Source organism: Phocoena sinus, chromosome 3 (assembly GCF_008692025.1).
Source record: "Phocoena sinus isolate mPhoSin1 chromosome 3, mPhoSin1.pri, whole genome shotgun sequence".
NCBI lineage: Eukaryota > Metazoa > Chordata > Mammalia > Artiodactyla > Phocoenidae > Phocoena > Phocoena sinus.
This window is the reverse complement of record NC_045765.1, coordinates 135,859,948-135,886,754: the sequence shown is the minus strand read 5'-3', so window position 1 is coordinate 135,886,754 and position 26,807 is coordinate 135,859,948. Positions and strand designations below refer to the sequence as shown.

The window sequence follows — 26,807 nt, the reverse complement described above, 5'->3', positions numbered from 1 at the left end:
TAACAGTATTAATTGCCCTAATTGATAACTGTAGAACATTCCAACCAATAACAGCAGAAGACACATTTTTTTCAGCGCATATAGAACATTCACTCAGATAGACCTATTCTGGGCCAAAAACAAGTCTCAATAAATTGGAACATGATATAGAATTCAAAAATTATTAAAGATATGATAATATTTAGTGGTAACATCTACAGAGTCCAATAATTATATTTGATTTATAAGTACTTTTCAAGTCTGAATTATTTTAAAAATGAAGTCCAAACAAAAGTAATATATTCTAAGGAAAACAGATGTATTATGAGCCACATGTAAGATTTGGTTGTTTAATGCTTGCATTTCAAGAGTTCTCAAGATTTCCAGTATAATAAATTTTCTTTGTAAAATAATTATTCTGATACTATCACATATTCGTAACACTTATTGTTCTATATTCGATTGGGCAAAGGTCTAAAATTTAAGTATTGTAATTCTTTTTAGCATGGGTAAGAGACTGAGTTATGCAAATATTCATCCATATTTAATAAATGACTAAACTCACACTAAATCTGATGTTTTAAAGCTTGGAAATCAGTACTTCCATTAATAGAGTGATTTAAATTCCTGTTAAGGTTGAGTTCACTTACAAAACTAAGTAAAATAAGGATTGCCTTATAATTGATATACCCAAGAGGCATCTCTGAGGGAGTCACCCAGGGTAAGTGTCAGTTCCCTCTGATGCCTAAAGAAATGTCCATCAGTTTCCTAAGCACTTTGTGAGTTTAGGAAATGTCATGAGGTAGTACTACTATTGGCACCCCAATACCTCATCTCTTGTCTAAATTACAGCACATGCCACTCATTGGAGACCCTACCTCAAATCTTATCTGTCTCATTTCCAGACCACTTGTATGCTGTTTTGGGTCATATTTACACCTAACACAGGACAGCAGAGAAGGAGCAAGACCTATTCGTTAAAATTTATTTTGGATCATGTAGTAGACTGTAAGCTACTATTTAAGAGTAAAAACTATTTTTTGTGTACTGTTATAATCTATATGCATAGCATATAGTTTGAGTCCATGAAATATTTAGTCAATAAAACAAAAAAGGATTAATAATTTAATAAATAACTGATATAATCACTAGTTTATAGAAAAGTACATGTTTTCTCCATCATGACATCATTCACTAGCTAGAAGGTTGTTTCTCTAAGACCAGAAATATTCATGAGAGAAAAACAATGGGATTATCAAGCAGACCCCTGATTTTATTTTGAATAGACCCAAGTTTATATGCAAGTTAGCCACAGGCCAACTTAGTGATCCATTCCAGACACACCCTGTCTCCATCTCTCGGCTATTCCAAGTACTGAAGTAATGCTATCAAGCAGAGATCTCCAGCTCTTTGCCTCCCAGGTACACGGTGGGATTGCTCTTCTTGACTTCTTGTGGCTAGGTGGTCATGTGACAAGTCTGGGCCAAATAATTATAGAAAGTAATATATATCACTTTGAGTCAGATCATTCAATTGCCCACCAAGACCCTACGAGAAGCTACTAAGATATCTTGGGTCAAGTGATAACACTCTCAACACTAAAATACAAAAAGAAAATTTTGTCTTCATGAAGCCATTAATAACTCACAGACCACACACTGGGGAATATTGAATAAGATTTCTAAAAGCTCAGAGCATGAGGGAAACACTTCTAAGGAAACCCTCTCCCAAATTTGATGACATCTTGATTTTGTTTTGCAGCCACAAGTTTGTAATGACAACACGCTTACATGACTGAACTGTGAGAAAATTATTTTGATTTTTTTCTTTGGAAAAAACATTGAGCTATTTTCCTTTAAGAAAATTTTAGTAGCACAATTTGGGAGAAAATGTTTATAGAATAATTGTGAAATTTTATCACATTTAAATTATATTTTTAAGCTGAAGCATTTTCTTTCCACATCAAATAAAATAACTGAATAAAATAAATTATCATCTGAAGATCTGTATCAAGTGAAACGGAAGATAATCTGGTATGTTTGGTCTTGCAAATTGAGTAAGTTATTTTGCCAATTTGGAAGTGTTCTATTTTGAATTTAGTCATCTCTTTAATTGCTTTTATTTTTTTCATACAAGTATTTATTTCTTCTCTGTTTTGGAAGGCAGAAATAAAATGATATACCAATTAATGAATAGATAAAATAAATGGTTCTCCAACCAAGGGGTGGATCACACTGATTTTTTCACCCCCAATACTCCATCCCTCAGATGAAGAAATAATGGGACATATAGCACCTTAAGTCCTGAAATAGGATGTATTGGCCTTATGTGAAGGCTCCACAGTGTCTGTGTCTCTCCTGACACAAGAATTATATTTCTTTTTTCCCAGCTGTAATAAAATGACTAATAGATATTTTCCTTACACTCTGTTAGCAAATCTTCTAATGGGAAATGTGACAGAAGAGGGCAGGGAAAAATTTCTGCTTCCATAAAGATGATAAAAGAAACTCATAGTATTGACAGGACCTTTCTTTCTCAGTAGGCAGGGAAATGAGTTGATTTCCTGAGGGCTACAAATAGAGCTAGGGACATCTGACCTCTCACTTCTTCAAAGAACAGGTACCTAACCTGAGATTCTGGGTAATTTCACTGCCTACTTCATCTCTCAACAACAAGAGTAACAACAACAATAAAAACAATATTAATAAACAGTTGTTCTTGAGAATACTTTTGGATGGAAAGAATTCATTCCCTTTGCAGGTGGAATCTATCAACAGACCGATGCATGAGGGAAAAAAAGCCACAGCAGTACCTGTACCAGTCACCCATGTTACAGGCGACTCAACACAGGAAGAAGCTGGGAGGCCACAAGGCGAACGAAAATATACGTATGTGCGAAATGTGGAGAAAACTCAAGCATTTTGAATGGAGCTGCTGTTTCCATAACTACAGAATAACTCATTTGCTCTTGGGCATCCAGATCCCTGAATGCCCTTCAGTCTCTTGATATCTGATAGGGATTGTTCATTTAGTAATTCTGAAGACACATTTTCTGGTTAGGAGTCTTGCGCAAAAGCGTCTGTACGGAAAAGAGGACGAGAGTGAGCAAGTGAGAAACTATGTTCCTTTCTGTTAAATTCTCTCACTAATTACAGGGTTTATAATATTATGTATGAAGTTTAAATATAATGTCCTTTCTGCTTCCTAAAAAACGTTCTACATTTAGAAATCTTTCATAAATTTGTATGATTTTAATGAAATGAAAATGTTTCACAGTCCAGTAACGGGGACTCATTTTGCAATCTCAACACAGTATTGATATTACTTTAAATAAAATTGTTTCTACTGTTTGTAAAACTCAACAAATGTTACATTTTAGTGAAGCATGGTATTTTACAGCTCATTCTATTTCAACTCATTAATCAAAGGAGGTTAAATATCTGACCCAGACACCACCACTCCTCACTCCTGCTCCTTTAGCGCACTTAGTGAATTGATTGTGGAGGCCTTTCTGCCTTAGCTGAGATACAGTCTTATAATCATTCTCAAAATCTTCCATTCAAAAATTTCTAATAGATATCTGTCATGATTGTTGATTTCCTTTTCTAATTCCTCCACTAGACTACAAAATTCCTTTTAGCAGTAGTCTTGATTATTCATCTTTGTATCCCTATATGTAGTACAGTGCTCAGCAAATTAATTGCTCAGCAATTAATATATATTAAATACTATATCTGATAATAATATAAAGATATGAAGTTCACAAATGAGGAATAAGGAAAGTAATTACCTAGTCTCTTATTTTTCGTTAGAATGGTTAGTATGTGATTATACATACAATGTTTGATTGGACGTACAGAATCATACATTTAAGAAATGTGCTACTAAACAGAATTCTTTCAAAAACAGCAGCATTTTTCTAGGACATGTGCTAACTAGAAATTTTTTCATCTGTAACCACAGAGTCAGCTTCTAATTTGAAGACATGGGAGATTTTTGGAACATCTGAAATAACAATTCAACTAAATGGAAAAGGGGATGGATGATTCAGCTGGTAAAACTCCCAGAAATAACAGTTAGAAACATTAAAACATTTGTCCTCGACATTAGGCAAATACTGGTAATACGGCAACAGGGAAAGACTTCAGCAAAACTGTGAATTTTTTTTTTTTTATCACTTGCTGGTGTCTTTCTGTCTCCTCTGCAGCCCAACTGAACTTCTCAAATGTGGTAGAACCCATCTCTCACACTCATGCACCTCTCACTCAAGTTGTGAAACCCATATTCATATGCCTATATTTTTTTGTGTAAGAATTACTCTCAACTACTTGCAAATTACTCTCACTACCTGCCAACAAATCGCCTGCTAAAATGTTACCTGGTAATGGCTTAAACTATATCTGAAGTTCTATAAGAACTTTTGTTTCTTGAAGAAACAGAAATGAATCATTCCCCAATGGTGAAATTTTAGTCATGAATGTCACAAGTCTCAAGATATGTCTGAAAACAGAAAACTAGTCACTTAGAACTTCTAGAGTCCACTACTCATAACTTGGCTTTGTGTGTGTCAGGGTAGTAAATACGTATACAACTTTTTGAATCCATTCATGTTCTAATATTTTTCTAAAATGATTAATATATGTGCACCTAAGATATCATAAATCAATAACTCTTTCCTAACAAATTTTATTAGCATTTTTTTTTTTTTTTTTTTTTTTTTTTTTTTTTTTTTTTTTTTATGCGTTACGCGGGCCTCTCACTGCTGCGGCCTCTCCCGTTGCGGAGGACAGGCTCCGGACGCGCAGGCCCAGCGGCCATGGCCCACGGGCCCAGCCGCTCCGCGGCATGCGGGATCCTCCCAGACCGGGGCACGAACCCGCGTCCCCTGCACCGGCAGGCAGACTCCCAACCACTGCGCCACCAGGGAAGCCCCTTTATTAGCATTTTTTACTAATTATTGTCATTACAAAATTATTCTGCTTCTACAACAACCATATGCAGGGGGAAAAGGGGAGGTAAACCTACGTCAGGTTAAGGACTATCTAAGTTTGCATTTCTCTGAATTCCAGATTGAATAAAAATGGAGAAGCATTTTTAATTGTACAGTTTTTTGGGGGGGCTTTTTTTGGCTGCGTTGCATCTTCATTGCTGCACGCAGGCTTCCTCTAATTGCAGCGAGTGGGGGCTACTCTTCGTCGTAGTGTGTGGGCTTCTCATTGTGGTGGCTTCTCTTGCTGCAGAGCACGGGCTTCTAGGTGCACGGTCTTCAGTAGTTGCAGCATACAGGCCCTAGAGTACGTGGGCTTCAGTAGTTGCAGCATGTGGGCTCAGTAGTTGTGGTACACAGGCTCAACAGTTGTGGCTCACAGGCTCTAGAGTGCAGGCTCAGTAGTTGCGGCACACGGGCTTAGCTGTTCTGTGGTATGTGGGATCTTCCCAGACCAGGGATCGAACCCATGTCCGCTGCATTGGCAGGAGGATTCTTAACCTCTGCACCACCAGGAAGTCCAACTGTACAGTATTATTAAAATCTGTGAATTTGAATGCTTGTGATTCAATGTCAGTCAGTTGGAAGAAGTTCTTCTGAATGTTTATCCTTCTCCTCAGTATCACAGAGGTTAATATTTTCACACAATGGAGAACTGCTTCCCATATTAAAACAGTGTAGCCTCCACAAAATTAGCTGATTCCCCAAACATTTCTGTTAGATACTATTAGGGAGTTAAAGCTCTTGGATGCTACACACCATCACAAGCCGAATGCTACCTTTACACTCTGGTATGATGCCAAATATTGAAGAAGATAGGAATTTCATTTTTTTCAGGGATTCTGTGAAAAAGATAGTAAAATAATTTGACTGGCTAATTATATCTCACATTACTATGTTCTTTAGACTTTCAATTTAAAGTTTACAAAGCACTTTCATTTTCTTTTTTATTATTAAAACAACTATATGAGCCAAGTAGAAGCTATCATCCACATTTTTTAAATGACAGAAAAGTGTCTAGAAATGACTTGTGCAAGGTACTCCTGACTTTCATTTCAATTCAGCTGAATTTCCTTTATTTCATATGTTCACCCAGCTCATATCTCCACATCAGTGACCGTGAAAAAAGCAGCACATTGAAATAATCAGCATATTATTGCAAATATTCCCACCGATGACCAACCTTAATGGAAAACCATTTTGATTCCACCACTCCTGACAAATAAGATTATCTCAAAATAGCTACTATTCTCTTCCTTCACAACTGCTTTAAATTATATGAAACTGTGGGACTAGTTTCCAGAAGCATTGCTCAATGTCTACTTTCACTTTAACACGTAATAAGAAAAAGATTCTTCCTCTCTTTTTTAAAAAAATGGCCTAAATGGTAGACGTAACTCAAAATAACCACCAGAATTATATAACCAACCAAATGTATTTCCCTTTCACACTAGAACACGACTTCTCTAATACAAAATCTAAAGTGTGTACATCAGCAAGACAGAAAGAGAAATCAAAGTAGGTCTCTCTCATCCATTACTCAGTGCAATTCAAGGGTTCTAATTTTATTTATTCTTGAGCTTTCATAACACAGTTAATAGTGTCTTATAAAACTGACTTTCTATGACAAATTCTCATATATTTCAATGACTGTGCTTTGCTCAATGAAATTTGAATTAACTACTATTTTTGACATAATGCAAGCAAAATTTTGTTTTCCAAAATATTTCAAATTAATAAAAACACTTCTGACATCGTATCTGACTAAAGTGAAAGACTGACTTGCTAGAAACTGACAATAAAAAAGCATATATTTTCCCTCTGTGATTATATATTCAACATTTCCTTCAGAGATGAGCTAAATTTCACCTCATTGCTTGTAACAACAAAATATTCTTGGGTGCCACTGTATCATTTTCCAATTTAAGTCATGTCTCTTCACACCTCCTTTTTGTAGACAGGTGCATCACAGTATGTATACAAGACTAAAAACAGTGACCTTTTCAGTTGAGATAATTACCCAGATAATTAAAGTAACACAGTATAAAGTGTTTTTATGAAACACTCTGGCAGTTGAACTAGAATTCAAGTTTAAAACAGAATCACATCACAAATTTTGGGTCCAGTACTCAGGAACCGATGGCATTCCCAGTTTGTACTCTAACAGCACACAGATGAGTCTAAAATAGCAGCACACGTAATACATGTTAGGTCTGCGTGCACAACGAAATGAAAAACTGATACATTTCTCCAGAAATTCTGGAGAAATGAAAGACTGAATGTACTTTGTCCTAAATTAGCCTGACTCATTTAGTGCTTCAAATCTTTACTGGGTATATTTTGGACAGAAATAATGCATAATAGTATTTATAATGCTTCCAATATTTAGAAAGGCAGTAAGCACACTAAAGGGCCAAGAGTTGAACTGTCTGTTGAGATTTTACATATTTTAAACTAGTGGAGACTTTTATGATAACAATAATGCACATTTCTATAAACTTTATAGTTTCTAAGTATGTTCAACAATTACATCTCATTTGAGCCTCAAAGCCATTCTATGAGATTGGGCAGAAAATCACTATCATCCCCATCTATAAATGATAAGCTAGATTGAATTCATCCATGATTTCTCAGTTCTCTTAGAATATTTCCCAGGCTTACCCACTTGGAAGGATATATACTTTCAAGCTTGGTTTTCAAAGTGGCCACATTTATTAGGACGCCTTATTTAGAGCCTCTCCTCTACCCTCTACCACACTCTCATAGTACATTTCTCTCTTTTGTTTTTTTCTATGCTATAAATGCTTCTAATATTGGATTTAAGACATTCTACTGTTTTTCTTACATGTTTGAATGTTTACATATCTGCTGAACTCAAATTCCCTTGAGGGCATAATTTAACTCATTTAGCAAGTATTCTTGTGCCCATATTTTCCAGATACTATGCTAGCAGCTGAAGATACAGGAAATCTATGGTTTCTGCCCTTCTGGAGCTTAATATATAGTTGGGAAGGCAGAGTTTAAGAAAATTACAAAAGTGATGAATGTTACAAAGCAAAAGCATGTGAGGCTATTTCAGCATATTACAGTTGGAACTAACATTACCTGAAAGATTCGTTAATTCCACCCCACGGTATCTTAAGTTAAAGTCAAAGAAGTCATAGCAAAAAAATGTGATGGATGAATTGGGGTTGGCCAAAGGAACAGAGTTCTAGGAAAAGTGAACAACACTTGTAAAGGCCTTAAAACAGTATATGTGACAAACATAAAGAGGTTCAGACTAGTTAAAAATTAATGAGCAAGGGACTTCCCTGGTGGCCTGATGGTTAAGAATCCGCCTGCCAATGCAGGGGACGCGGATGCGATCCCTGGTCCGGGAAGGTCCCGCATGCCGAGAAGCAACTAAGCCCGTGTGCCACAACTACTGAGCCTGCGCTCTAGAACCCGTGAGCCACAAATACTGAGCCTCCGTACCACAACTAATGAAGCCCGTGCACCTAGAGCCCGTGCTCTGCAACAAGAGAAGCCACCGCAAGAGAAGCCCACGCACCACAACGAGGAGTAGCCCCCGCTCACCACAACTAGAGAAAGTCCGCGTGCAGCAACGAAGACCCAACGCAGCCAAAATAAATAAATTTATTAAAATAATAATAATAATGAGCAAGCAGTTTTCCAGGCTGACATGGTAAAAGAATCAGATTTCAAAGGACCTTGAATTTTGGAATTTGTCCTTATGATACTGAAACACCATAGAAATATTTTCAGCAGGTAAATGATATGGTAATATTTGCTCTTCAAAAATGTCACTTTTGAGGCCCTAGGAAGATAAGCAAGGGAGAATTTTTAAACCTAGTAATGACTCTACTATAAAAATGCAAATGAGAAATGACTGATGTTGGCTTGGACTAGGATGGTGATAGAGAGGACTGAGTGAAGGAATATTAGAATTCAAATCACATTCCAAGAAGTAGAACCAGTAGAACTTGGTTACTGTTAGCTATGGAGAATGAAAGTGGAGAAGTAAGGATACCTCTTGGATTTCTGAATTGAGCAAGAGGAAACAAGAGAGAAGGAGGAGACTTGAAGGGGAAATGAACATACTGAGCTTGAGGAACTCACAAGATATCTCTATAGAGATGTCATGTAGATTTTGAGGCATAAGGGTACATAGTTTGGAAATTTGGGATATGAGTCTAGTTATCAACATATAGCCAAGGAGGCATATAAACACATGCAAAACAGGAACATAGATTGGGCAATGATGGGGCATTAAGAAATTCTAATGTTTTAATATTAAAATAGAGTCCTGGACATTTCAAATTTGATCTTATATTTTAGCGTTAAACTGACATCTCCATGTCAAAAGCATCAGGATTATATAGATCTGCTGCAAGGTACTAACCAAAAAGCATTCATAAAATTATATATCTTACCCCTAACACACACGCGCACACACATACACCCACACATACTTTGTCAATCTCTTTTTAACTGTCTTGACTTAATAACACTGCCTATCCAAATAGAACTCATTATACCATACGTTAGAACTTCAGGGTGTCTGTTAAAATACCATCTTAAGGGCTTCCCTGGTGGCGCAGTGGTTGAGAGTCCGCCTGCCGAGGCAGGGGTCACGGGTTCGTGCCCCCGTCCGGGAAGATCCCACATGCCGCGGAACGGCTGGGCCCGTGAGTCATGACTGCTGAGCCTGTGCTCCGCAACGGGAGAGGCCGCAACAGTGAGAGGCCCGCAAAAAAAAAATACCATCTTAAAAAAACACACAGTATAATACTGAAAACAATTCTCTTGGAATAAAAATGATTTTTTAGAGAATGAACTTAACAAACTCTTTCTTTAACCTGAGGAGAAAGTATAGATAAAGAGAAATAATCTTTACATATATGAATATTCATTGTCATCTATTTTATCTAGACATAGATAGCCAAGCAATTAAGTGATTCTAAGAGAGTATAAATGAATAATTTCAAAAAGGACAGTTTTGGTATTTCAGAATATAGAACTCTGAAGTAATACAACCAATAGAGGACACCTAGTGGTCTTTAGCAGAATCAATATTTGCCTGAAAAAAATATTACACAACTCACACACACACAATAATGTTTTTGTTAGTCAATGTGCTAATTTGAGAAAGATGACATCGTGAATACTCATATGTATAAATATTATAGGCATACATCAACTTGAATACTTCAAATAATTTCCATATATCTAATTTCCTTTGAACTTCACAACTGTTCTATTAAGGTTGTAGGCATAAAAAAGTCACTTTAAGCGTTTTTCCCTAGATTAAATAGAAAATAAAAGGCACAATTTGAATAAACATCTATAAGTGCTAATTTCTAGCACAGGATCCATTTTACACCATCACATTTCTGGTGGTGTGAAATACGAAACTCAAATATAATCGTATCAATAATATAATATAATTATATTAACACATTAATATATTATTCTATTAATGATTATTAATTATATCAAATATAATCAATATTTAAATTTTATAACATTACAAAAAATACTTCATATAAGGCCTTATCATATTTTATTATTTGATACAAATATTTCAATGGCAAGAATACTTGGCAAAGATAAACCTCCCTTTAGATATCTAAAAAGTATCCTGCCTGACACTAGCTATATATAAAAAATGCAAATGTGTGATGGATCTCTCTCTTAACTGATATTATTAGTTCCATCCTCAGTTGTTTCCAATCCTGTTAACTCTGCAGTATTCTAAAATGCAAATCCCTCAGCTAATATGCCTCAATGACACCTTACTGAGTGAGTCCATCATTAGCACAACTTCTTGTCTATACCTCCAAACTCACTGCCTTTGCAACCTAGGCTCTAGAGATGCAGAACTGTGCTAGGCTGTTTATGCTTCCCGTCTTACTGACTGTACTCCTCTGCCCCCTTTTATTCACCTTAGTAATCCAGACTCCAGCTTCAAAATTCAGTTCGAGTATCTCTGAGGCTTTCTTCTCCTGCAAAAAAAGCTGTGCTGTTCACTCCCTCTTTTATGCCATCACTTACCACACCATCTGTGATTATTTGTTCACATGTCTGTTTTTCCTGCAGAGCTGAGATATGCTTTGTATTCTCATGTTTAGCATCTGCATATAGAAATTATTCAGTAAATGCTTGGGAGTGAAGAATAAATATACCTTTGCAATTATTTAATGGATTTAGAACATGGAGCATTGCCATGTAGTAAGCAGATAGGTATACTCAGATAGCCTATTGTGTTTAGAACTCTATACTAGTGTACAAGGATATTCAAGGGCAAAAAGTTGACCCTGACTCTTCCCTACAGACATTTATGCCCGGGAAAAGAAAAGGAAATGCATATATAAGTAAGTATTCACAACCCAGCTATGGGCATGAACAAATGCACGCAGAGACAGTAGAATTGTTCAAAGTAAAAGTATTGACCATTATAATGCAGTCCATCAATGCAGAATATTTTCTGGAGATGAGTTTGAGCATAAATTTTAAGTGAATAATAGAAAAAGAAAGGCTTTCCAAATCTGAGGTGTGGCACGTGCAAAATTACCAGAAGCAGAAAAAAAAAAAAAGTCATTCTCTGCCAGAAGCATTATAAGACTAAAAAACAAACAGAAAATAGCTGTTGGGCGCAAATATGAAGTGACAATGGTGAGACAGGGGAACGGTTTGCTGGAGAGCCTGGAAGGCACAGCAAAGAAACACAGATTTGATGTGATAGGCAATAGGGAACCTCCTTAAGTTCTAGCAGAGGGCAGGTTTAGGAAAACACTGGTGTTTGCTTATGGCAAGTCTTAGAATTCTATGTGTTTTCTACAAAACGGAAGTAGTTATAACATGTATTGCAATTTATAGCAAGAGCTAGTTTCTAATCTAAACCAATTAGAATGCTAAAATTAACCAAAGACAGAAACTGCAGTCTGTATTAGCTCCCTGTAGAATACATTTCCTTATTAATGTTCTGTTGTTAAACATAATTTGTACATAAATCTGCCTCTAAGCCAAGATAAAAATCTAATACTGATTGCTAGAAGGGCATTGCAATGTTCCAGACACATTATTCATCTGAAATTGCTATAGACATATTTGAAGATCAGAACCACAGCCCTCTTCCTTGCCTCAAAATAAGCAAGTTATTTGTGAGAGGGCTAAAATCTATACAAGGAAAGTTGAGGGGATAGTAAATGGAGAATGAAAAATAAAATATTATAGGTATGTATTCCAAAGCCATAGTTATTATAGGAGTTTCATGTGCTTGCCATCCATTTTTAACACTGCCCATGAAGAATTTCCACTTTCTGTGACATTGAATCCTACAAATAGATAACCAGTACAGAGTAATACTTCTCTTTTCAATTACTATTTCCAAAATATCTAATAATTTCAAGGATCATCTGCCTTTGATAAAATGACAGGGATCAGCAGCTATAGCATTCAATGTTCCTGGAACTCTTCACCTTTAAATAATCTCCTATTTACTAAGCTCTTAATCTACCCTTTATTTCTTCAGTGGCTGGTGATTGTCAAAAATTGTAAATAATATTCCATTTAATTTCTGAGGATTTCCTCACCATATGTCTCTTTTAGGAGGATCACAGAGAACGGGTTCTCTGTGATAGGTTACAAAAGAGCACTCTGGCCCAGGTCACTGACTTCACTTGAAATACAACAATAACAACAACGTTGAATTAAGGGAATGATTTTTTTAAGCCAAAATACAAGAGTGGGAGAGATTCACCTCTGTTTTCGGGTGTTTACAGGAAAAGGAATTTTTTGACCTGATTTATCTAAACAATTGCCACAGATTTTCACCTCACCTGGCCATACATGTAAAGTTTTAGTACGGTGTCAGAGAGCCCTAATTGTGCGTCCTAAAGCCATTGATCTTATCATTGCCTCATGAAACCAACTTCCCCCCGACTTCTTAACACCATGTGTTTCATAAATCAGTTGGCCAAATCAGTTCTTTCCTTCTATATTAACCACTATATTCAACTTTAGCAAGGATAGTAACATAAGGGCTAAATTTTAAAGTTTCTGTATTTCATTCACAATATTTCTCTAATTTATCCGGCTTTGGCACTTCCTGTTATTTATCAGTTGAACTAATTCAGATCGGAAAAAAAAAAATGTCTCATTGAAGATGGAAGCAGTTTCCTATAGAAGGCAGCCACTTTCCTTGGGAATGATTCATTTAAAACGGTGGCAGCTCCCAGACTTCACACATTACTTCCCCAAATTTGCTGAATTTAGCATTAGCCAGCTTGGTACTAAAACATTCAGAACTCAAAGACATGTGGGTGAACCCACATCTTCCTCTGTACTCTTATTCTAAATGCTCATAGAGCAACCTGATTATTTGTTGTGTTCCTACTTGTAAACACATCCTGGTGGCATTTATAAAACCCAGGTAGAGCTTTACCAATTTGGAACCATTCAAGTTTCTTTGTGACTTTGGTTTCAATCACGTAGGTGATGAAATAATGAATCCGTATTAAATTTGGGTTAATTACTACTGTATTTTTTCTCTGCTTAGCAGTGTTACTAACAGACATTAAATATCCATGATATATGTGATATTATATGGGGATATCATATAATCAAGAAAACATTCTCCATGAAGTGAGCTTATGATTCATTTATCATCAAGGTCATTTATTTATAAGAAAGATCTTGCCAACTCACAACTCTAGCTTGAATGGGTTTGGTTACCAAATGTCTGTAAGTGCATATTAAATTGCATTTTACAGTAATGATGGCAGTGAGCTGATGCTCCTGAATTATATCCTGGCATCTCTGAAACACCATCAAGTTACACAGACCTAGGTGTCTGTGACCGCTGCCAGGAACTAGAGGACAACGGTATTAAGCAGTGTGCTCTTCTATGACTGTACAGCCTGCCATTTTATCTGGTAGAATGCCATCTGTTCATCCTTCTGCCATTCTCTAGGGTAACTGGGTTCAAACTACAAGACACTGAAAATAGTCGCATTGCCCACTGTATTTATAATTGACTGAGTATTTATATCAGTGACTTTTCTTCTCACAGGCTACTCATTACAGTATTTTTTGTGACCATGTTTTAAGAAGCAAATATTCAGATTTTATGTTGCTTGGACCACAAAGTTCAGTTAAGAAAAGTTTCCTACAATTTTTGATTATATATATAAAATGGTGTAATATTAAGGTATTTCTCATTAAAAGAATATATATGTTATGGTGAGAAGCTATATGGTTATGTGTTTAAGAGCTTTGCCAAGGTCAGGTCAGGTTGTCAAGGTCAGGTTGCCAAGGTCAGAATCCCAGCTCCACCTATTACTAACCCTGTGAATCTGGGCAAGTTAACCAGAGTTATTAGGAAGATTCAATGAACTAACCCATGTAAAGAATCAAACATATTACTTGACATATAATAAGCCATCAATAAATATTAGCTATTTTTATCAATTATCACCTTGTTTTGATATTAACATTAGCATAATAATGTTTGAAAACCAAACATTTTTTACATGTTAGATGGAATGTGCTATATAGAGACACATTATAAGATGAATCCAATTTCTCAAATGTGCTTCATCTTATTTTAAATATAATCCATATCCATATTTTAAGAATGATCCATTTTTATGTCTTTTTAGCAGTGTCTTATGCAGTGTCTTATTATTGTATGTCATTTCCTGAAATCCTAGGAACCAAAATGTCATCAACAAGCACACGCAAAACATTGTTACAGTCTCACAGAAAGCAGAGCTAATGTTCACCGAAGTTCCATTTTATGACTTGTTTAAACCTAAATTCCAAAATATAATTCATCCTAAAAAGCATTTCTGTAGCTAGTAAAATGGCAATTCATTTCTAGCCAATGTATGGTTTTCTTTAGTGCAGGTTTAGGCACTCTGGAGGCCTCTTTGACCCTCATTTTTATGCAGACAATAAAGTTCAAGTTATAATTAATTTTTTTAAGATACATTTAGAAGGAAAAGAAAATCAAAAAGTTAACATGCAGACTCTGAAATTAGGGACATAACCTCCTTTGCTTGGTGATGGTACATTTAACTCAGATCTTTGGAAACTCCAGTTGGCTGAGCCCTTTCAGGTCCCACCAATTGCCTAAGAACAACAGATGCCCCATTCAGCAAAATATTGGCCAGATTCACTGTATTTATTCACTGTAGCATTTGTGTTTTTTATGTAATAATTTCCCTCCGGGGTATGCTGTTTTTCAGTATTATGAAATGAACTAGTAGAGAGAACCTATAATAAATAATTATAGGCAAAGAATAAGAATGAGCAAAATTATTATACTAAAATCAGTCTTTACACATACAACTTGGAAATACTAAAAAAAAAATCTCTTTTCTTCAAACACAAATTCTCTGAAATTTCAATATTAGAGGAAACATATTCCACATTATTTCACAGAGCTAATGATACAAACTAGGTTAGCAATCAGACCCTACAGCTTTGTCAAAGATGGTACTTGATGTGTTAGATAAAACAAACTAATATTAGATATTAAATAAAAACAATCTCCCATGGTGGAAGAGGGGCTGCACTGGTTAAGATAAAAATTTGTTGATTAAAGTAGATTTGCTTTAAAAAAAAAAAACTAGTATGGAATCTAAAAGAAAAAAAAAATGGTTCTGATGAACCTAGGGGCAGGACAGGAATAAAGGCGCAGACGCAGACGTAGAGAATGGACTTGAGGACACGGGGAGCGGGAAGTGTAAGCTGGGATGAAGTGAGAGAGTGGCATGGACATATATATACTACCAAACGTAAAATAGATAGCTAGTGGGAAGCAGCTGCATAGCACAGGGAGATCAGCTCTGTCTTTTGTGACCACTTAGAGGGGTGGGATAGGTAGGGAGGGTGGGAGGGAGACGCAAGAGGGAGGAGATATGGGGATATATGTATATGTATAGCTGATCCACTTTGTTATAAAGCAGAAACTAACACACCATTGTAAAGCAATTATACTCCAATAAAGACATTTTAAAAAAAGACTGAATTGGCATAAGACAAACGTTTTACAATCACTAATTTTTTCACTTCACTCAAATCCAGTATTCGACCATATCTTTTGAGGATACAAATATACCACTTACATACCAAAAAAAAAAAAAAAATGAAATTTTTCTTTTTGAATTTCATAAAACTCATTATACATAGCACAGTTGCTCATTTTGAAAGTTATAGTTTAAATCACATGATATAGGAGCTTTAAAAATGTAAAAGATATGTCTTACCTCTTCCCACTGATGTATGTATCTAATTAACCTTGAAAGTCGTAATAAACGCAAGAGACTGAGAATTTTTGTAAACCTCACAATGCGAAGTGCCCTGGCTGTCTTGTAAACTTCTGAATCCATTCCTTTTTCTACAATGAGAAAGATATAATCCACTGGGATTGATGAGATGAAGTCAACCACAAACCAGCTTTTTAAATAATTCATCTTGATCACTTTAGGGTCCAGGATGATTTCAGAACTATCTTCATTGACAGTCCCAGTCCTGAAATTCATGATCAAGTCCAAAAGGAAAACTGTATCTGAAGCCACATTGAAAATAATCCATGGTGTTGTTGTCTGTTCTGTAAAGAATGTGATTCCAACTGGTATGATGACCAGATTTCCAACCATCATTATAAGCATTATTAAATCCCAATAAAACCTACAATAAATAAAAAAAATCAGATTTTAAGATGTAGACAATGACCAGCCTGTTCTCCCTGCCCCCCACCACCATAAAAATTATTACTGACTTATGGTTAAATAAACGACTAGAAGAACAGAATGTCAGTTTGGTAAATAAGATAGCTCCTTCAGTGGCCATAAAGTTAAATCTAAGTAAAATTAATATATTCCTAAAGCAAGGTATTGTGATTATAGAATTCTAAAAATTACTTTCTATAAAATGTTATAGAAATAAATTCATGAACACCCATACCCCCATTTATCTGATAAAGAAGCAAAAATAAACTCCCCTATAGTTAATATACAATATGGATGAAAACAAGGGAGAAGGTCCAGAAGATCTGTCTTTAAAAAAGCTACCTTTGAGAAGACTCTTTGGAGGTGTTTTGAAGTACTTTATATGTAAAATGACCAATCATGGATTAGAATAAACAGTAATAAATAGGGCACATGAAAAATATTGGTACTGCAGATTTATCTCTAGAACTACAGATTAGGTCAACCATAAATTCTAGAACCTCCATAGCTTCACAGCACTCCAAATATTTATGCTTTATTCTTCTTAATTTGAAATGAGAAAACTAATTTTGTTCTGAGGCTGAAAATACTTGAACTGAATCTAGGTTTGAAACTAGAATCTAGCTAAAATTTGTACTTTTGTCACTGCTTCATTGAACAACTTTAAATATATTGCCACTATTTTTCCAAACAATACTTTCCTTAAAATTTCTGATTTAATTTTCAACGCAGCTATGATTACTAACTACCTTTTGAAACACTCTTATCCCACCTTATATTAAAATTAGGAAATTTATTCCAGGTTAATATAACATTAATATATAGTTAATATTTATTAATATAGAATAAATTCATCAGAGATTATTGTATTATTCTCATTTGGTTTCTTTCAAAGTCTATTGACACTGTATTTAGACTAGATAATAGACTATACTTGTTACAGTATATACTTATAAAAATAAAGAAACAAATCAACTAATACAACTCTATAGTCATAAAATAGTCTCTGGAAACATGAGCTACTTCATTCTAGTCGAAGGTGTACTCTCTTAGCAGTTGTGTTACGAAAATGGTATAAACTTTCATGACATTTCTGTTAACCAAGATATTATTTTACATTAATTCTCCTACTTAGACTATTTGGGCTACATTTTGGTAAGGTATACATTTGCATGAACCTTTCAAAGTTATTATCATTCCTAATTATGAGTGACTCCTGGGTTAAAAGTAGTAGTACAAGAAAGAACTATAACAGTCCCACTCTGCCCTGTTTTCTACCCCCCACCCCAGGATTATATAAAAGATAAATGTTTGTCATTTTGAAGATTTCACCAGTCTTTCCGTCAAAACTTACCTATAGAGTTATGGACAAGTATACAAATACCCATGTCAATCATACATCATGCCCTGGCAATTTCAATGAAATTTTTTCTCTTTTTTTTCTCCTCTCCTAATGGAAATGCAAAATGTGCCATTTAATACACTAAGGACAGAGGAGAGATGTAGGGCAGATGCAATATTGTAATAGCTGTTTCACAAAAAAGTGACATCACTGAACTCTAAAATGAAATTGTGTGTGCCCTGAGGATTTTCACTTTACTGGACACTCTTATCAGTCTCTTCTCTGCCCTCCTCTCTGCTTTCTCCTGAAAGGCTGCTGTTCCCTTGGGTGTTACACATAGCCCTTTTATCTTCTATTCTACACATGCTCTTTGGGCAATATTATACACTCATCCATGTCTTTAATGATTAATTCATAATTGATGACTACAAAAGCATTATCTCCAGTCCATTCCTGTATTCTAAGCCTCCTAATCCTTATAATAGCAGTCTATTAAATCCGTCCCCTTGCAGATCTCACACTCATGTCAAACAGCATGCCCAAGCTCAATCTCATCACCTTCCCTCCCACAGACATCCACCAGATATTCCCTGTGTCAGAGAATGGAAAAACGCTCTACCTGATTTGCAAGCCAGAAACCTTGGAACCATCCTAGATAACCCCTGGCCTGAAATCTACTTAATCTCATTATTCAATCAATTACTGAGGCTTTTTGCTTCTAACATGTAGATGTAAGTTGTATTCATCCATTTGTCCTTTATCATGCCCACTGCAGCTGTCTTCAACCAGAAATTCTCAACAGTTGCTTAATTTAGAGACAAGTTACTTAAATTCTCTAATCCTAAATTTTTTCATTTGTAAAATAAAGATTATTACAGAACCAAATGTGTAGGGTTTTACAGATTAAAAAAAAAAAAAACACTATATGAAAATCACAGCTCCTAGCATAGAACAAGCTGTGGCACACGACGCTGGTAGCATACTTAGTATTCATCTACCTTTCCTTGCTTACCAAAAGAAATCCAGTTTGGGGAAAGCAGTCAGGAGCCCTTTGAAAAATACTCACTTTTACATACATGCGTGTATTTCTGTTACTAAGATAGAAGCTATTTTTAAGGAAAATTCATACTCTATCCTTCTTAGTCAACAGAAATGAAAAGGATAAGGTGCCACTCTTTATTTTAGCAATAATGTTTGCCACACCGTAGCTTTTTATGTGGTGCTTACTATGGATTGAAGCCATTAGATATTTAAGTATCAATATGAAGCTCAATTAAACCTTATAATTTCCTTTTAAAGTATCATTGACCATATTTTGCAGTCATAAACACAATTCTATAGGCTTTGCATAATATAACACTTTCTTTGGTTAACATGGATTCATTCCTTAGCTAGCCAAGGAAAATACAGTTATCACCCACTCTAGAAGTTGCTTTAAAAAACAGCAATGAATGTGTTCCTGAAAACTGATCTCATGAAACTCTCATGCCTCCCTGCCCACGAGTTTCTCTTAGCTTTTTGCTCTGAAAATTTCTCTTGGATACTCAGGCCCTCCCTTTTCCTTAACTCTCAATTTCTATGTCTTGTACATTTTATTACAGAATCGTCTTTCCTACCCACTCCCTCTTTGCATTCCCATTGTTATCTCTCTAGTTTGGGCAGAGCTACCTCTTGCTTGGAATATCTCAAAAAGTCTCCTGTCTATGGAATCTGATCAATTCTACCTGCCAGTACCAGAGCGACCATCTAACGTGTAACTTACCAGGTCAAAACCATCATGGACCCTCTCAATTAAGTAAAAACATCAAGACATTCCCTGATATAGCCTCCTCCTCCCCTCCCCATCTCTTCTTTAACCCTTTATGGCAAGTACCTCATAGCTCAAGCAAGAGTACTCGCTCTTACCTTGCCATCATGCACACCTAGGTACACATACAGGAGATATGGTTACTTCCATTCTACCTGTTCCTTTTCGTATCAGCGTTGTACCTGTCCTTCAAGTCCCATTCTGGCAATGAATTTCTTAGTTGTTTTTTTTTTTTTACAACTTCCAGAGCAACATTTATTTTCAGTATGCTTCTTATTTCACTTTTGCTTTTGTTACTAACTATTTGCCTTTGTTTCCTCCTTGGATTTAAGTTCTTTGAAGTTCAAAACTATATTGTCTTCTGTTTAACTTCTGCATAATGTAGACAGTATCCAGGACAGCAAGTGCTAAGAAGATACATTAATTAAATTTTAAGTGGAAACATACACTTCATGAGGATATTTAAAGAAATCCTTTTTTAATAAGTCAAAGGCCATTAATGCAGTAAATACTTTCCCAATATACCTTTTATATAACTCTAGATTTTTATTCATTGAGGGCTTTTATAATATAGAATACATTAAAATAAATAGGAAACAAAGAGATTAAAAATATGTTCTGAGGTCAGACCTCCTGCAAACTAAACAATTTTGGATTTACACCTGGTTTTGAATGTTACAAAAATCCCCTCTTATTCATATTGCTCTAGGGAGACCGTATTTGTCAAAGATCTTGATTGCACTTTGAAGGCAGCCTAGGGTTCAAATCCTAGTTCCAGTAGCTGTATGGTTTGGAGCAGGGTATTTAACTGCTGTGAATTTCAATTTTCTCCTACTACTCTCAGAGCTTCTCTTCCAGGAGGACTGCATACAATGATGTGTGCAAAGCATATAGAACCTGTGATATAGAAAGTCAACTTTGTCTGTAAAACCAACACTCACTGCAAAGCCAAGTCTTGACAATTACAGTAGAATAATAACCTAGGTAATCATTTTTACTTTATACTAAAAGTAGATAGAATATACAAAATAAAATGGTATTTCAGTCATAATTAATAGATCACTAAAACTATGGTCACTTTAATTACTAATAAATAATTTTCACAAATTATTTTTATGTTAAGAATTCATTTCTCCCGTAAGTTTTTAGAAGAGAAAAAGTGGCATTGCAAAGATTAATCCATGATCTTAACTGTGAAGAATTCAGAATTCAGTCATGCTCCCTTCTTTTTACCCACTTGGATCTTTCTCAGGCTTGTGGTGAATAAAGACCACACTTCTGTCCTAACAAGAATTTCGCACTCTTTCAGGTTCCCCTGCCCCCTTATGACATCTGCTCTAGTTGAAATAATCTGATGTCAGACGTTTCTACCCCAAAGCCTTAAAGAGATTAAAACAATTCCCATATTTCACTACTGAAGATGCTTATCTTTAAATTTTTGTCTCTAAATATTGAGTAAAAGGTTCTCTTCTCCCCTCTCTCTGATGAAGTAAATATTTGTCATTAAATGGAATGGAGGAAGGGACTTCTGGTCAAACCCTGAAATGGGACCAGATTTATACATGGCTACTCTTTTGCCTGTTGTTGAAATCAACTGATGCGACAAACCTGTCCCACTATTCACACTTGAGTCACTCCTAACAATTATGTCTTTAGATGTCAAACATAAATTGGGCATACACTTGTAAACCAACTTATTTATCAATCTAAACAAATAAATAAACAAATGTCCAGCTGGATTTACTTTTTATAAAACACATAGTCCTTGCAATTATATTTTAAATTTTATTTAAAACTGATTCAATTTTCAAAAGTCCAATTAACAGCCTGATTATTAGGCATATATCTCTTGAATAATAACAAGAGGTGTCTTCTCTTAAATGCTAGGTCCTCTTCCTAGTACTGTCAGTGGCAATTCACCCCACCAAGTCTCAGCAGCCAACACCTGAGCTTTGATCTAATGGGTTCTCAGACATCCTTTGCCACCTTGCAAACATCATTATTTAGAATATTCACACTGGGGTTGACGTTCTGTAGGACATATGCCTATCCTAAGCCTTGCGAAGAAGTTTTCTAGGTCAGGTCTATTATTTAGTCTAATGCCTTGCTATCTCGCAAGGACAAATTCATTGTCTATGGTGGGTGGGGAGTGAAGAGATCAGAAAACACAGACAACTTAAATAAGGGTTTTGTTTTTGTTTTTGTTTTTTTGTGGTACGCGGGCCTCTCACTGTTGTGGCCTCTCCCGTTGCGGAGCACAGGCTCCGGACGCACAGGCCCAGCGGCCATGGCTCACGGGCCCAGCCGCTCCACGGCATATGGGATCCTCCCGGACTGGGGCACGAACCCGCGCCCCCATGCATCGGTAGGTGGACTCTCAACCACTGCGCCACCAGGGAAGCCCTAGCTTTCTTAATAAAGATCCCAGTTGTAGGAAAGTTTAGCCTAACTTATGGATAAAACTAACTTAAACCATATTTGAAGACAAATGATTTGTGGTAAATAGCAATTTACCCAATAAGAACTTGAGATGGGTGGGAGGTACATTATGTTTTAGCTAATCTTATTTATTAAAATGAGCTAATGGGACAGAAATTTAATCCCTACGAAGGTATTAAGATCTGCACCAGTACAGGAAAAAGTAAACATGTTTTTTCTACTTCCCCCTTCTCTGAAACTGAACTTTTTTCTTTGTGTGTTAATCTTCTAACTGCCAATATTAACAGCCTTATATTGGTCCATGAACTCTTGTTTGTGGCACTTTACAACTTTGTTCACTCCTCCTACTTGAAACTCTCCCAAATCTTCAGTTTCTATGATTCTGCATTTTCATAGTTTCTCACTCATATTTATATATTAGCAGAAATTAATTTTCCTCAAGCTTTACCTGACTTCTCTTCTTCCACCATTCAAGTTGACATTCTACATTACTATCTCATCCCACTTTTCATCCCTCTATTCACTCGCTCATTGGTCTCATCAGTCGCCACAGGCTAAACTGATACGGTAATGTAAATTGTTCTCAACTCTATCACTGGCCTTAACCTCTGAGATGGAGTCATGCATTTCTAACTACATCCTGCATAGTTAGTGCCCTCTAAGTGTTCCAGTGGAATAGCCATCTCAACAGGCTGAAATCCAAACCAATGAAGCTTACAGCCCCAAAATAATTCTCCTGATATTTGTATGTCTGTTTATTGTAGCATAGCTTCTTCCTTTTTTTATTTTCGTTAGCCAGCCACTAGGCATAAAATTTAAAAATTATCCCTGATTCCTCTGTTGGCCCAGCTCTGACCTTCGATCCTTTGCCCAGCCTTACATTCCTTCTAATACAATAGAAGCTTTTCATTTTGTTCCATTGCCATCATCTTCTGTGAAGTTTTTATTACATCATTATTCTGCTTACTAATTTTCCTGTTTCTACCTGCCCCAGGAAATTACTTCCTATTTATATCCAGCAGACTTTTCCTATTGCTTGCAAAATGAAATGTAATCATTCAAAATCCTCTAGAGTATGTCCCAATTCTGTATCTCAAAGCTTAACTTTTTGTACATGCATGATCCTCAGCTAAATTAAAAAAGACCCTGTTTTTCAGACTTTTCATCTTTGTCATTGCCCAACAGATGTCTGGGATTTCCTTTCCTAAAACCCAAACTCAACCTCTACACTTCCTAACATTATTTCAATGGTCAACTTAAATGCCAGTTTCTTCACAGTACCCTCTTTTATCCCATCCCCAGATCAGTTGGAGTTTATCTCCTCCCTGCCCCAATTCCTATTTCAATCTCTCTCTGCGATTTCCAGCATTTGAGGGCACCAACTAGTGAACACTGAATAACTCACCATAATGAAGTATCGGTAATAATTTGATAAAGACCATTTAATAAACCTTGTCTGAAAACACTGCTTTTGTGCTCATTCCAAGCCAAACTCTATGCCAATTTTCTTTACACTTAAATTGCCTAGCAAATAGTATACATGTGTCTGATTTCCCAATGATCAAATTCCAAATTAATCACATTTATGTTAATGAGGTTTTATTACAATATTATAAGATTTTAATTAAAACACATATGATCATTTGTTTTTTTGGATGGTTTGGAAATTAAATAGGTACAAGCCTTTTTTTACTTCTTCTTGAGTGGTATGGCATATCTTTAAACTATGCTAAATTCTTGCTTTAGACAACAGGAAGAAAGATGTCATTCAAGGGTACTTTCATTATGTCATTCAAATTTACTTCAAATGAAGCCCACAACTTTCATTCCTTTGAACCAAAACATCCACTTATCCATAAATGTCCCACACGAAATACATTTCTGTAAGTCTATAGCTTTTTTTAAAAATAAATTTATTTATTTTTGGCCCCGTTGGGTCTTCGTTGCTGTGCACGGGCTTTCTCTAGTTGCAGCGAGTGGGGGCTACTCTTCGTTGTGGTGCGCGGGCTTCTCAGCGGTTGCTTCTCTTGTTACGGAGCACGGGCTCTAGGCGTGCAGGCTTCAGTAGTTGTGGCTCCTGGGCTCTAGAGCGCAGGCTCAGTAGTTGTGCTGCATGGGCTTAGTTGCTCCTCAGCATGTGGGATCTTCCTGGACCAGGGCTCGAACCCCTATCCCCAGCATTGGCAGGCAGATTCTTAACCACGGCGCCACCAGGGAAGTCCCAGTCTATAGCTTTAATCAGAAGTTACAGAATGAAGCAGAACTCCCTGAGAATCAAGCAGGTCTATGCTGCGGTACTCTCCTTACGATGACATATAGATTTTCCATAAAAATAAAAGTCCTAAATGCATAAAAGGTGAGTAGAAAATGTGTAAAATAGCTCCTAGTGTTTAAATTTAGAGTTCTTAAAAAAGTCCAACATAAATCTACTCCTTAGCTTCTTAGTATTTTTTTTTTAATTTATCACTGAGTGATTTTTAAAACTTTTATTCTCTCCTTTGACAGTCAGCACTTTAATCCTTTAAGGAAAGCAGAAATATTGTCAGAGGTCATGTCAACCAAAATGTGTCCTAGTACCGTTCACTCCAGTATAAAATTCAGTAAGTTGAGTCTATTTTTTAACTGTTTCCAGAGACAGACTAAAGGACATTAGGTGATCACACTGACGGACAGTCCCATGACATAGACAATGAACACACCTTTATTTTGAAGCTCAGTTAAATGACTATCAGTTGATAAGGGCTTTATATTTGTTGATACACTTTCATCCAACCACTTTGAAATTTTGAAAAGGAAGGTGACTGATTCTTTCTTGTCTAAATACTTAGCTAACTTAACGTGTATTCAGGTTTGGAAGTTTCAATTTCAGAATAATTCTTCTCTCATAAGCTTCCCACCACATGGCTTATTTTCAAATCATCCATTTTATCTTCCTGTGGCTGATAATACATGTCCCTTGTGTTGCTTGTTACTCTACAGATCTCAATAAATCCTTATCCTCTTTGTCCTTTCTAAGCTGCCGATGCCATGTAGATCTTTTGCATTATTGCTCCAGTTTGAGGATGCGATGGAAGGTTCAGAATCAATGTCCAAACACATTATTGTGTCTGGAAGTCTACAAAATGTCTGCATTTTACAGAAGTTTTGGAATGTGCCAATGATTCTCATTTTTATATATAATAATACCTCATTGAATTTTGAAAAGAAAAGCAGCATCAAGGCAATGAAGTGTAAGTAATATTTATTAGATAATAGGCATTTTGTAAACATTGTTTCATTTGATATTCAAAACAACCAAAGAGGTAGGCAGCATAACCTAAATTTAACAAGAGGAAACTGAATCTCATCCAGCAAAAGACTTTTCTTAAATTCTTGTAGACAGGAAATGAGAAAAATTGCTTTGAACCCACGACCAATTCCCATGCTTACACTCCTTCTACACTATTCAATGCGTGAATAAATGATTCAAGGATTTTAAGAGTAGCATTAAAAAACAACAACAACTTTCCCACAATATAGCCATATGTTCACCTGTCCTTATCAGTCACCTGTCTGAAATGAGAACAAAATTGTTTCATAAGGAAAAGTCTAAGCCCTGAAGGGAAGTAGACTGTGGTGCTGCAGATATGGCTCCATGGCTGGGCTTTGGTTTCTGTGCCTTTCCCTGCAGAAACCATTGAGAGTTTACCTACATCCCCAGAGAATCAACATGATAGTTCATCTGTCCCTAAACCCATATAGGAGCACACATCTTCAAATAAAGGAACTATGGGATTACCTGCTTCAAACTCTTTCTGCCTTGACCTACAAAGATATCTCACTACTGTATAAACTGAAGTTAGTTCAGATGCTCTATAGTTAAAAAGAGCTTGGAAAGCAAGAGTCAAATTTAGTATCAACCAAATACTTTCTCCAAATAGTTACATTATAATAATTCCAACAAATATGTATTGGCTATCTTCCACATAGTACAATTGTTCTAAACATTCTGAGAAATGCACACATAAATTATAAACAAACTCTGCAATCAAGAACTTCCAACTTAATAGGAAAACAAAGACTTGTACTTATTAAATAAGACTAGGAGAGAATTTAAGACATGTTCTAAATAGTACACTACAGGTACTCTGGGTTTCCCAAAGAGAGAAACAATTGGTCAGCTATTTAAAGAAACTATTATTATTAAAGAAACTCAAAGACAGCATTTGCTGAGGAGTTCCTAGCTTGCATTTTACTCACGGCACAAACATTAATTTATGAACATGTATGTGCAGCTTCCTGGGCTCGTCATTATATATACAAAGAGAATTAGACACGGACCCAGTCCTCAAGAAAATAAGGACTAGGGAAGACAAACAATCAATAATGTCTTCTAAAACAGGCTTATAAAAGAGCAATACTGGGGCTTCCCTGGTAGCGCAGTGGTTGAGAGTCCGCCTGCCGATGCAGGGGACACGGGTTCGTGCCCTGGTCCGGGAAGATCCCACATGCCGCGGAGCGGCTGGGCCCGTGAGC

At 36.0% G+C, this 26,807-nt stretch overlaps 1 protein-coding gene across 1 annotated transcript in view; it reads right to left on the bottom strand.

The window, feature by feature from the left end:
- The window catches only part of HCN1 (hyperpolarization activated cyclic nucleotide gated potassium channel 1), a 365,206-nt gene that overhangs the window by 299,749 nt on the left and 38,650 nt on the right, over nt 1-26,807 (bottom strand). Inside the window, exon 2 of the mRNA XM_032627600.1 lies at nt 16,240-16,663. Coding sequence (XP_032483491.1) covers nt 16,240-16,663 — 424 coding nt within the window. The remainder of the gene's footprint in view (nt 1-16,239; nt 16,664-26,807) is intronic.